The sequence below is a fragment of the Poromitra crassiceps genome (assembly GCF_964638095.1).
Source record: "Poromitra crassiceps genome assembly, chromosome: 1".
In the NCBI taxonomy this organism is placed as follows: Eukaryota; Metazoa; Chordata; class Actinopteri; order Beryciformes; family Melamphaidae; genus Poromitra; species Poromitra crassiceps.
The window spans coordinates 116,883,502-116,897,491 of NC_139623.1; the positions used below are offsets into that span (position 1 = coordinate 116,883,502).

A 13,990-nucleotide genomic window follows, 5' to 3' on the forward strand; every position below is an offset into this window, starting at 1 on the left:
AGGAGGCATTGTGACAGCAAGCGACGCAGCGCCATGCAGTGGCCATCAGTGATGTCATAAGAGCAAGTGAGCTACGGGCGACTAGGCATCAAGCGCGCGTAAAAATAAGTAATTCCTGCAGCACTCTTCAGTCATGGCTCCTGAAATATTCTGAGATACTGTTTAACAAAATGTTTAACCGTACTTTAGTACTATAATAAGGTGAGGGGGTTGACGCGGCGAGGCTCACAATGACAATGGTGCTAGAAATGAGCGCACAATGTTTATAGTTCTCTTGAACAGTGTCCACTGGCAATGAATTCCACCTGACCATGGCTCTGAGAATGAGAAAGGGGCGGCTGTGGTTCAGGAGGTAGAGCGGGTCGTCCACTAATTGGAAGGTCGGTGGTTTCGATCCCCGGCTCCTCCGGTCCGCATGTCGAAGTGTCCTTGGGCAAGACACTGAACCCCCAAATTGCTCCCGATGGCTGTGCCAGCACCCTGCGTGGCAGCTGGCCGCCCTCGGTGTGCGAATGGGTGAATGTAGGGCACATTGTAAAGCGCTTTGGATAAAAGCGCTATATAAATGCAGTCCATTTACCCATCCTGTACATGACGGTGTTCTCTATCACACTTGTTTTCACTTTAGGTCAAGTTCACGCCGGTCAGCCGCCGTCATCACTGCAGGAAGTGTGGCTTGGTGGTGTGCGGGCCCTGCTCCGAGAAGAAGTACCTGCTGCCCAGCCAGTCGTCTAAGCCCGTGCGCGTGTGTGAGTACTGCTACGTTCAGCTGACGTCCGGGGGCGGGGGCTTCGGCCCGCGCTCGGACTCCATCGGCCGGTCGGGGTCAAAGTTCAACAGCAGCAACCTATCAGACGACGACGACGACGAAGATGACAGCAGCGACTGAGGACAGCCATGCCCCCCCACCCCCCCAACGCCCCCTCCCCTACGTTCATTCTTTTTTACCCCCCCAGCTACAGATTGATGCTCGACTTCCACCATAGCTTGAAGTTAACCCGAGGATTAATTCATAGCACTGTCATGCCTTGGAACGGCAACCTCGTTTACTACCGGTATATAAATATCTTTTAATTCCTCTAATTCATTCAAGCACGGGCAGAAGTTGTCCTGACCCGTGGGAGGTGTGTTGGGGCGGGTGACCAGCAGAACTCTAAGCATAAGTCTGACTGTCAGACATTCTTCTTCCTCCACGACTTCACTACAGAAGACAATGGTGCTAATGAGAAATCCTCCTCTCCCTTTCCTCTTCAAATGTGATTCCTATCAGGCTCGCTGGAGTCTATTTTTTCATGATTTTTCTGCCCGTGAGCTTTACCAGGTGACTGCTTGTGATTTCTGCAGGGATTAGCAAATGTTTGCTCATGCTCTGACGCTCTAACCTTGGTCTACTCTGTCTTTCAGGTGTTCTACCAAACAGTGCTTTTTTAACAGATGTTTGGCATTTTTCTGCCCCATCTCACTACTAAAATAAGGCCGAGGGGTTTCCGCGTCACAATTACTCAACAGTTGAGCAGGTGAGCAAGCGAGGCACAGGTGTGCGCCAGGACTTGCGTGCGAGGCATGCTAGAAATGAGCGTGCGATATTTCTAGTTTTGTAGATTTGTTTTCCAACAAAATGTTGACTTTAACACAAAAAGAGAAACATGTACGTAACTGTAATGGACGCTAGACGCTTAGGAATTGAATCTGGAGCTTTCGTAGTTGCTGCTGACAAATCAGCCCACACACTGTGAGGAGTCTCAGCACAGCTCGACGCGTCTGGCGCACCCAAAAATTAACTTGACCCTTTTGCCTGTCCTGTCACGCAGTGCCTTCTCATAGAAAATGAGTCTAGCCTTTAATAAGGAACGGTTATTTGATCCCTTATTGAACTCAGTCTGCAAAAAATGTAGGAATAACAGAGAGCTGGGAGCCATGTTGGAGGCTTGTTTGGTCGCCCTTGTGCGCTGCAGACAGAGAGTGGAGTGGGGAGATTGGGACCAGCCACCAGTCAAATGCTGTTAAGTTTGAGTTTGCCTGTGAAGTTTGTCTTCTGTGCACTTTGGCAGGTAACCAACCATCACTCAAAAAGTCTCTTCCAAAATGATGTTTGGCTTGTTTAACAGGCAGCCTAATGTGTAAGGTGAACAACGAGGTTAGTCCCCTCCCTGGACGTAAGCTCATACAGAAGCTGTTAGCTTATCCACATAGCTGTAGGCTTTATGTAGAGGCTGCTGGAGACCAGCTGTGCAACCAGAACCATGTGTGTAGAGAGAGTTATTAGATTCGATTTTTTTTTTTTTTTTTTTTTTTTTTATGCCCGATTGGTTTTGGAGTCACAAAGCTGTCCTGGAACGCAGTTGACACCAGTGTGACGCTTCATAGAGAGAACAGCTCAGTAAGGAAGATGCAATAATCAGCTAATCTTACTGGACCTGCTTTGTGTTTTACACATGATTTATTTTGAAATCTGAAGTAGGACTGGGTGGTACAGGTTGAGATTCATATCACTATACCGTCACATTTATCTCCATAAACGATAAATTAAACGATAAGTTGTTTATTTTTCTAATCTTTTATTTTGAAGGTAAGCCCACCTTCTGGTCTTATTCTGTCCCCCTCTACCTGGCTTGGCACAGCTGATTATATGCTGTGCTTTTATTTTGAAGGTAAACACGTCTTATTATTCTCTCTCTCTCTCTGGCACTTGACACAGCTGATTCTACACTGTTTATGCAAAGCTGTCTGCTTCACAAATGTGTGTATCGAACACTACAGACTAGAAATGTGGATTTTCGGTTAATTTTACTTTCGACTAACCGACACCCTTAATCAGTTAACCATCGGTAAAAAATGTTTTTAAAGAGGTGAAATATTAAGACAGTGGCACGTGCCTTTCATTCCAGCGCTCCATATGGGTTTCAGACTGCATTTTTGCGACCATTATTTTAGTGTGCGAGTACGGTACTACATTGATTCCTACACTACCAAATCTGCTTGAATTTGACATTAATCTTATGTCTTATGTCATAGACTAATGTCTGCACCTGCAAGAGTGATATTTACTTTCGCCCCCGACTCGGGGCTCCACAGCACACAGGCTGTGCTGATCTGTGTGTGTATAGGAGAAGCGACACAGAGAGACGAGCCACTTTTACACAAAGCCGTGATTGTTGTGGGATTATTATGCCTGAGACACAGACCCGATGCTGCAGAGAACTTACGTTATGGGTATTTTTCACGATGTGGAGTGGAAGACGCAGCTTGTTGCTTTAATCTTGAAACACGACGTGCGATCATTAAACACTAAGTGAAAGTAAAAACCTCTCGCCCCACGCAGACTAGAGCAGCGTTTGTCAGCACGGGTGTCAGGCGGAGAAATTCAATGCAGATTTTCCACTGCCTGGCAGCTCGTAACGTTCAGCTGACAGCCCCACACACAAGCGCCAGTAGAATCCATGTGGAATTGTGTCTGTCTAAACACTGAGCGAACGTAAAAGTGAAAGTAAGAACCTCGGCAGAGAAATGCAGTTTTCCCCACACTCACTGCCTGGCATCTCGTCAGGTAACGCTAAGTCGCTAATGTTATGCTGTATTCAACCCACAGCACAGTCCCACACAGCACACAGCCTCCCCTCCCTTCTGTGAGAGTCGTCTGGCTGCACGGAAACAGGGAACTGGGATAAACCCTCCCCTGCTCTACAGCTGCTCCCCATTGGAGCGACTGTTTCAGTGGCAGCCGGATGTCCGCTCCCGGCTTATTACAAACTCTGTCATTGGCTCCGACCATGTCAATCAGAGCGGCTTCCGCTCCCTCCTCCCTGTGTGTCGCTGTAAATAGTGCCCTGCCCCCTCAGTGAAAACAACAACGCTAACTAGCTAGCAAGCTACCGGCAGAAATCTACACGCTAGCTCGTTGCTACATGCTGAAAATGGCAAGTTGGATTGTTGGAAACTATTTTCCAAGGGCACTGTCGCCAAGCGCCGCCCATCGCAATCCCACTATGGAGACCTGCGCTGCCAGACTCCTCTCACGGTAGGGAGGGGAGGCTGGCCAGCGAGACTAACAAAATGATAGAGCATGTATGAGCTGATTGTTTCGCTGGGTGTGTTCATCATTCTGAAATGGTCACAGAGCACATCTGGGTTGTGTGTCGCATCAGAGTCTGTGTGACCCTGTGAGAGTCAGCGAAGCCGGTCAGGACCGACTGGAATGCAATAATCAGGAAATCGGTGCATTGTCTCAATGTCACTGCCGCTTGCTTCGCTGTGTCGGAAAACAAACGCACCTCCTCTGAACTGCACTAATGCCAGGTAATGGAAAGAGTTGCATGACCTCAGAGGAACTCTCTCTCACTCTCTCTCTCTACTAGAGTTTCCCCTCTGTCATCTCAGGCTAACGTGACCGGCCTTCCTTCCGTCTCTTTGCTTCCTTCCTATCCGTCTCTCAAAGTTCATTCTCAGCACCAGAGCTTCCCTATGAAAAAAAGGGCACGCAGCCAGCCGGTCATGTGACATGGATGTGGATCATGGATCATGTGCTCCGACTCTGAACCAGGAACTGAAAGGCAGTGTGGGTGTCACAGATGTTCATGTCGTTATTTTCAGCCCAGCCAACTTTCTGCACTGAATCCTCTGAATGGTCTAATTCCAACACTGTTTGTAGCCATCTTCAAATTTTACAAACAATTTTTTTAATTACCTGAGCAAGGTCATTTTTTTTGGGAAAAACACCTTCAACAGGTGTTTTTCCAAAGTTTCATAACATAACATCATAGACGTTTGTATGTATGATTTTGCAGCCAAACCTTTTTTCTCTTAGAATAGCTAATACTTTATTGAGTTTTAGCTTCATGCCAGCAACTAGTCATCATATTTGCGCAGCGTTACTGTCTTGAATCTATGGTCTTTCCTAAACAGCGTTTTTTCATTACTCAACACAGAGCAGTTTTTTCCATCGATGCTCATACAAATGTCATTTCACAGTGTATTCTCAGAGGGTTGGTGAACAATTACTGGAAAATAAATTGAAATCACAATGTGAACTTTCCAAATCAGTGGCTGCAATTCATTTCTCCTCTAATTTGAATTAGAGATGAACAGTTAATCAAAAATAAATTGAAATCACAGCATGAACTTCTGTAATTTCCAAATCAGAGGCTGCAATTAATTTCTTCAAACTAATTTTAAAGTTCTAAAGATTTATAATCACAATTAGATTTGACAGTGGAGGTGCTCTTCAACAGGTTAGATGCAGGGGTGACTCTTCAGATAAGATGACCGACTGAACTATTTCTTAGCATTCATGCCAGTAGGGTTTTCGCCCCAGTGTGGATGGATACCTTTAACTCAAACTCAGTAAATCCTGCACATGGACAACAAAATCTATTTTCTTTAAATTTCAAAATTAAAAGATTTATTACAAGAACAACTTTCAAAGATATAAAACCGTATAAATCGTAATTGTAATGTTCTGTCAAATAATCGCAAGTAGATCCCCCCCCCCCCCCCCGCCGTATCATTCAGCTCTACTCCAGGCTGTGAAACATTCTCCCCACATGGGGAGTTACCAGGCGGTCACAGGATATTTGGGATGAAAGGCTTCAGAGGGTTTCCTGTTCCTATGTGCGTTGTCGTGTAAAACAATAAGCAGCAAAATCTCTTTTGACACATTTTAGAGACACCAACTGGAAACATATCAACCTGGAAATCTCTTGTCCCACTACTTCTACTTCTGCTCTTTATAGAGAGAGCCAACAGGGGGAAAAAAAACATTTCTGTTGCAGTTGGATCCAACAGCAAACCATTTTATTTTTATTTTACAGGTGATGGTTACATAAAATTACTAGGATGTTTCAGATGGTTCAAGCTGGTTTTGAGCAGGGTCAAACTTTTCCGTGTGTTTCTGACCAGAACAGGGGAAAAAGGGATTATTACTGTCTTTTTTTGTCTTGATTTTACACAAGTTGCTGTCAATGATTATCTAGCTGTGGTGCAACAAAATCCGCTCGTTTGATGATCACTAACCTGGGCCGATGATCCACAAACCCATACTGGCCTCTGGAGTCGCTGTGAATTGCACTTACAGTTATATTTGGCACATTTTAGTTTTAGTTTTTTTTTTTTGGGGGGGGGGGGGGGGGGGTCCAATTCTTAGCCCATGCTGTCAGACCTGCAGTGACTGTGTCTGTTCCATCTGTGTTGGATGTTTTAAAATGAATATTCCTTTTTTGAGTTTCAATCCTGTTGAGTTTTGTACATTTGTACAGATTTTTTCTTTTCTTTTTGTACAGCATGATTAGTTGCAATGACTCTGTTTCAGGTCTCCCTGTGCTCACCACCCATCTTCTGTCAGTCACATCCCAGCAGCCTTTAGCATGGTTAACATGTTAACCCAGGGCAGAATAGGGTCTTCTTCATCCACTAGTCACAGGTGGATTCCTTCATTCACAGTTAGCCAGCCAGCCGGATCTGTGTTTTGTGTCATGCTGTATTTACACCGTCCACAGTGTCGGGGTTCCAAATGCATTTGATTGATTCTGTAATTGGTGCTGAATAATCGAAAATACATTGAAATCGCAACATAAACTTTGGTCCATGAAAATTGCTACAATTTTAATGTTTGGAGAGATTTATTACAAGAAAAACTTGCAAAGATATAAATCACAATTGCAATATTCTATCAAATAATTGCAATTGCCCCAATTTGAATCCAGTATTGAATCATTTTAGCTAACTTGTTAAGGGGTGAAAAAGAGAATTTCTTAGTTAAATGCTGGCTGGTGATCAAAGCTCTGAAAATAAAAGGTGTTGCTGTGATTTCCCTGCCAGTCAGATCCACTGAGCATCCTGGTCCATGTGTTGCTCCACTCTGACTGACTGTGGGCGGGGCCAGACCCTCTGACTGCATCTGTCAGATACCTTTAATATAGAGACACCCCAACTTCCAGTCACTTCCTGTATCTCTGCCACCTAGGTTTCCACCCACTTAGGAGACTAGCAGCAGGTCCTCAGTCTATTGGAGTCAATGGGACAAGTGAACGTGATGTCAGATAGGACAGATTCCTTTGCCCCCATAGTCATTAAAGTAAATATTGGTCCCATTTTCTGCAAGCCACATATCGTCTGAATATTCGGACACTAAAATGACATTTTTCAGACAGACAGATGAGGAGAAAATTAACTTTGTTCAAGACCTGTCTTGGGCATCCGGATAGTGTAGCGGTATTCCCTGCCTACCAACTCAAGGGTTGCAGGTTCGCGCCTCTGTGTTACCTCCGGCTTGGTCGGGCATCCATACAGGCATGACTGTCTGCAGGTGCACTAGCTCCTCCTCTGGTCGGTGAATCCTCAGGTGAAAAGAAGCTGCTGGCAACTGCGCATGTGTCGGATGAAGCATGGTGCAGTACGGCTTTCCCCAGATCGAAAGAGGGGGTAGAGCATCAGAAAAAAAGCCCTTTCTCTGTGTATCAGCAACCCACTCGCGAGATTTGGCAACAGGAGCTCACGTTAGCAGGGAGCGATGGATTAGCTAAAGCTAGGCCTACACGTGAAGTTCCTTGATGTTGCAGCTAAATCTGTGGTTGGAAAAAATGTTTTAATCTAATATCTTAGAACTAGATTGAGCTAACAAGGGGCAGCTTTGTGTTTATACATGTGTGGAGTTTGGGAACTCACGATCTCTAGCTCAAGTTAGCTTGCTAGGTCAGCACTAACCTTGCGTCACCAGGCTCAGGCTCTTTCTACCACAAAACACTTCAAGGGGAGAGGTGACCGTGCAGAGTACCATTTCTTATTAGCAGAGCCTGCAGTGGGGTGTCTGTCTCTCTCTATATTAAAGGTGTCTGTCTCGCTGTATGCAGCTACAAAGTTGTTTTTTTAAAGCTTTTTGGGGACATTCTTTGCCTTTACATAGGTGAAAGTAGAGACAGGAAAGACAGACAATGGTCCTGGGTCAGACCTCTGAACCACCTGTACGCTCTGCAGCTACAGCTTTCTACACATTGTTTCTCTTTGCTTTATTAGACTGATTGGAGCGAGTGAGGGGGCGACATGCAGTAAACGGCACGGCCGGACTCGAACACGAGCCACTACAGACAGCAAGAGTGTAGTAGTCTGTATAAATCATGTAGTTTTTGCTGCTTTAGATTTGCTATGATGTTTTATAACAGTTTTGATTAACTTAATGTAGCCAGCTAGCAAGCACCGATTGGCTTTCATTAATTGACAAAATGGAGAAAAGAAAAAAGTGATGAAAATTATTTTCAAGCTTCAAACGATGGATCCAAGCTTAGTTTTTGAGGCGTTTATTCCAGTAGTCTCTTTAATAAAAGTTGTAGGGGCTAGGAAGTTTGAATGGCTGGGATCAACTTCTCCATCTTCAACTATTTGTGAAACTAAAGCACATTGGTATGAAAATATGCAAAGCGTGGTGGTCTGATTGGTCAAGGACAGTGACAATTTTGAGCATCCACACATGGGCGGAGTGTTTTCCCGGTCTCAAAGGAGCGGAGCATGACGCGGACTCTCAGTGTGACATCACTGAACCATCATGTTGACAGACAGGGCGTGGCCCCGCCTCTGTGACATCACTGAACCATCATGTTGACAGACAGGGCGTGGCCCTGCCTCTGTGTGACATCACACTTTCCCCCCAAGGTGAATTCAGGGAGGCTTCAGATGCTGAGATTTAGATCCCACACCTGTTTGCCATTTGTTGGTGTAAGTTTTTGTTTTATTTTGACTTTGTCGTTTTAATTCTTGTTTAAAAATTCTCAAAAGGGCTTCAGTCTGAATGTAACCCAGCATTGTTTGATACTAATTTCCCCAGAAATCTATATATATATAAATAACGTATTGCCTACAACCTGCCTGATGTCTTGTGTTGCTTTAAATGCTCACCAAAGAACAAGAGCAATGGTTCTTGTGCTTTTATTCAGCAGAGAAAGAAAATTCCTGAATACAGCTGGAGAAATGGGGAGGGGATTGGAGAGTAGGGTAAAAAGGTCAAGTAAGAAAAAGGTGCAGTAGGCCTATGTCATTTCTGGCCGCTAGGGGTCACTCTCCTGAAACCTCTCAAAACAATGACAAAGGTAGTGTGTTGACTCCACAGCCACAAGGAATTGTGGGATGGCAGCATTAGCCACGTTAGCTTGCTAGCACGGAAAAAGCATCCTTTCTTCAGCAACCAAGCAACAGATTTTCATCACTTATTTTATTGAAAGGTGTGACTTGTACTTGCCAACAAATTAATGTTTTGGACCCCAGAGAAGCTTAACTCAGGTCTTGGAACGTTTCTCCTTGGTTCCGGGTTTTTGGGAAAGAGGTGATGACGTCATACATGCGATCATGTGAAACACTCTTGAATGGAATTGAGGCTTTCTCTGGGTTGGGACATTGTTGAAAACATTTAAGATAATGTAAGTAGACAACAAAAAGTGTATGACAGAACCACTCATTTTTAGATCATTTAATGTAATAATCTCACAGAAGTTTACATATTGCATCTTTATTTTTTCCCTCACAGAAAAACTAGACTAATACTGAGGAGGAGCCTGTGTCAGTTAGGGGGTTTGTCAGTTGGGGTTGTGTCAGTTTAACCAGGGCACTAAGGCCTGGACAGAAGGTAGGTACCAGACTACGCCACTCTGGGAGTTTCACCACAGAGAATACTAGCCTGGGTAAACCGATCCCCCACGTGACCTGCTCGTGGGGGCTGGGTTTACCTAGGCTAAGAGAATACCACATCAAACTTTATAAAATACCCAACATCAGGTTTGGTAAAGGAAGGGGAGCAGAGATGTGTTGTTCCAGTTTAAACAAAATATATTTTATTTTTGGTTCAGGGCAAATCGCTTGCAATGACTGAGCTGCAAAGTACAATTCTGGTTACAATAGTCCTTTATTACAACAATTGATTACAAAATGTATAGAAATGTTGAAAGGCCATTAAATGGTCCCTGTTACCAGTACAGCAGGAGGGTGCCAGTGGAGTCCACAGGAGGAAGGGATTGAGTGAGGGGAAGGGAGGGGGTCAGAGGGTTTCACCACCACCAGTAAACTGAGGCACACCAAACTGCTTGCTTTCACACTGCAAGGCAGACGCACACAGGTTAATGCACACGAAGCAGCATGCAGTAAAAACAATTTCACACTCTTTCCAAGTAGGACAAATGCACACAAAAGATTAAGAGGGAACCACACAATGTAGTCAAGTCCAACTTTATTTCTATAGCACATTTCATACACAAGGCAACACAATGTGCTTTACATACAGAGACGAAACAATGTAAAAATCGCAAAAAAGCAGAAAAATACAAATGTAAACACACACCAAGAAACCAATAATCTAGCCATAAATTGTTGTAAAAAGAAAAAGGTTTAAACCTACTTTTTAAAGTGTTCAGTGTGGAGGCCTCTCAGGTTCTTAGGCATGGTATTCCATCTCTTTGGGGCATAGATACAAAAGGCAGCCTCCCCTGCCTTAAATTTGGTACAAGGGATGGTTAAAAGGCCGCTGTCTGAGGATCTGAGAGATCTTGCTGGATTGTATACAATTAGCATGTTTGTAATGTACTGAGGTGCAAGGTCATTTAAAGCTTTATAAACAAGTAAGATTTTAAACTCGATTCTGGTTTTGACAGGGAGCCAATGCAGAGACTTGGGAACAACTTGTGATATGTTCAATTTTTTTTGTCCCAGTGAGGACACGTGCAGCTGCATTTTGAATTAACTGCAGTCGCTTCACAGCTGAGTTAGGGAGGCCGGTGAACAGACCGTGACAATAGTCTAGTCTACTCGTTATAAAAGCATTAACTAACTTTTCAGAATCTGGTTTAGATTAAAAAAAAATCCTCAGTTTTGAGATATGTTTTAAGTGATAGAATGGCTGATCTTGTTAATTGATTAATATGGCTGTTAAAATTTAGGTCGCCGTCTAAAATAACGCCCAGATTTCTGGCTTCGTTTTTGCTCACGAAATTTTGCTAAATTTTTTGTCTCCGAGTTTTTGCACCAAAGATGAGTATTTCGGTTTTGTCTTTGTTTAGTTGTAAAAAGTTTTCTGACATCCATAAATTGATGCCATTGATACACTGGGTAAGGAAGTGTATGGGATGTAGGTCATCAGGAGATAGCGATATTATAGTTGACTCATCTGCATAATTATGATAATTTATTTTGTGTTTCTGTATAAGCTGTAAGAGTGGGAGCATGTAAAATAATGGTCCAAGGATTGAGCCTTGGGGTCCGCACTTGATGCCCACTCTGTCCGAGGTGAAGTCACCAACAGACACAAAACATTGCCTGTCATATAAATAGGTTCTAATCCAGTTTAGAACTGGGCCGGATAGCCCGACCCATTTTTCCAACCTATCTAATAAAATATCGTGGTCAACAGTGTCGAAAGCGGCACTGAGATCCAGAAGGACTAGAACAGATATTTTTCTTAGAGTCTGTGTTGATATGCAGATCATTTAGAACTTTGACAAGTACTGTTTCTGTGCTATGGTGAGAGCGAAAACCTGATTGATACGTGTCAAGAAGGCTGTTTGATGTTAGATAGTTATTGAGCTGAGAGTAGACTGAAAGTATTTTGCTGAGGAATGGTAAGTTGGAGATGGGCCTATAGTTGGCGATAACTGTTGCATCAAGGTTGTTCTTTTTCAGGAGAGGTTTGATGGCAGCTGTTTTAAGTGCAGAGGGAAATATACCCGATTGAAGAGTAGTTAACAATTTGCAATATATCAGGTGCTAAGCAGTTAAAAACAGATTTAAGAAATGTGGTAGGGAGAGGATCCAGGCAGCAGGTGGAGCACCTGAGCTGCCCAACGGTATTTTCCAGCTCTTTCAGGTCAACAGGGTCAAAGTAGGACATGGCACAGGTAATGTTTGTGGAGAGCTGGAGGGTGGGAGTAGTTGTGGACCTTGATGCACTAATGTTCTGTCTGATGGCAGTAATTTGATTATTTAAGAACATAGCGAATTGCTCACATTTCTGAGTGGACAGCATCTCAGATGGAAATTGAGATGGATTGATTAATTTATCAACAGTGGAGAAGAGCACTTTACTATTATTTATATTTGCATTTATGATTTTTGAAAAGAAAGATTGTCTGGCCAGTTTAATTTCTTTGTTGTAGTCATGCAGTCTATCCTTATAAATTGCATAATGAACCTTAAGTTTTGTCTTCCTCCATTGTCGTTCTGCCTGGCGACATCATCCCCATTCCCAAACAGCAAAAAGTGACCAGCCTCAACGACTGGCCAGCAAGTGCTTTGAGAAGCTGGTCATATCAAAGATCCGCCCCACACTCCCCCCGGACCACGACCCGCTACAATTTGCATACCGCCCCAACAGGAGCACAGCGGATGCAGTAGCACACGTGCTCCACACCGCCCTGTCCCACCTGGAGGGGAAGGACACCTATGTAAGAATGCTGTTCGTGGACTACAGCTCAGCATTCAACACCATAGTACCCTCCAGGCTGGTAAGCAAACTCAGGGATCTGGGACTAAACACGGCAATGTGCGACTGGATCCTGGATTTCCTGACAGACCGCCGCCAGGTGGTGAGGGTGGGCAACCTCACCTCCTCCCCACTGACCATTAGCATAGGAGCGCCCCAGGGGTGCGTCTCCAGCCCCTTCTGGTACGACCTCTACACCCACGACTGCGTGGCGACTCAAACTTCAAACACAATTGTGAAGTTTGCAGACGACACAGCGGTCGTGGGGCTGATCTCGGGGGGCGACGAGACGGCCTACAGAGAGGAGGTGGGGGTACTGGAACAATGGTGCCAGGACAACCACCTCTCTCTGAACGTCTCCAAGACCAAGGAGATCATTGTAGACTACAGGAGAGGGGGGGGCGCACATCCCCCAATCACCATCAACGGCACAGTGGTGGAAAGGGTGGACAGCTTCAAGTACCTGGGAGTCAACATCCACCAGGACCTGACCTGGGCCGGCCACACCGCCACTGTTGTCGAAAAGGCCCAACAGCGACTACACGGACTCAGGCGCCTGAAGAAATTCGGGCTGAGGAAAGAAATCCTCGGGGACTTCTACAGAGGCACCATTGAAAGCCTGCTGACAGGCGGCTTCACCGCCTGGTACGGGAACTGTACCACCATGGACCGCAGAGCGCTACGGAGGGTGAGGCGCGCGGCCCAGCACGTAACAGGAGGTGAACTGCACGAACTGTACAACCAGCGGTGCCTCAGGAGGTCCCTGAAGATCATCAAAGACACAAACCATCCCCACAACAGCCTGTTCTCCCTGCTACCCTCAGGGAGGAGATACAGGGTTCCAAAAACACGCACAAATCGCTTGAGGAACAGTTTCTTCCCGCAGGCCACGAGACTATGCACAAAATAGTGCAGTAGTCGTACCGTACCGTACTGCAGCTGCTACTATTACGGATGCCTAACGTTTAATTGTAAATTTAAGTGTATGTTTAATAAGGTGCCTAACGTTTAATTGTAAATTTAAGTGTATGTTTAATAAGGTACATGCTATTTGCACATGTATGTATAAAACGTTGAATTTGGAATGTCTGAACACGTCTAACGTATGCACATGACATGTGCACCTATGTGCAATGAATATGCCACTGTCGTATAAGCCACCGACTTGTCTTATTGCTTATTGATGCCTATTTCTTATTGCCTTATTGCTGTCTTATTGCTTATTGATGCCTATTTCTTATTGCCTATTACTCATTGCTTGTTGCCTATTTGTACTATGTCGTAAACGTCCACTGCACAAGAATTTCACACGTGGTACTTGTACCATGGAGTGACAATAAAAATCTTGAATCTTGAATCTTGACACTAGTACATGTAGCATGTACTAGGGAACCCCAGGACATAGGCCTACACCCAGTGACCCAAACCACCTGCAGAACTACAGCCCTCCCAACCGTGCTGTAACTGGCAAACAGGAATCTTTAAAATACTGAAGCCCTCCAGAACCACTCAAATTGGTTTGCAAAATGAAATAAACAAAAC

At 44.6% G+C, this 13,990-nt stretch overlaps 1 protein-coding gene across 1 annotated transcript in view; it reads left to right on the forward strand.

The window, feature by feature from the left end:
* The window catches only part of plekhf2 (pleckstrin homology domain containing, family F (with FYVE domain) member 2), a 68,715-nt gene extending 59,873 nt beyond the window's left edge, over positions 1-8,842 (forward strand). Inside the window, exon 4 of the mRNA XM_083644793.1 lies at positions 629-8,842. Within this exon, the coding sequence (XP_083500919.1) occupies positions 629-889 (261 nt within the window). The 3' untranslated portion in view covers positions 890-8,842. The remainder of the gene's footprint in view (positions 1-628) is intronic.
* Positions 8,843-13,990: the final 5,148 nt, after the last annotated feature.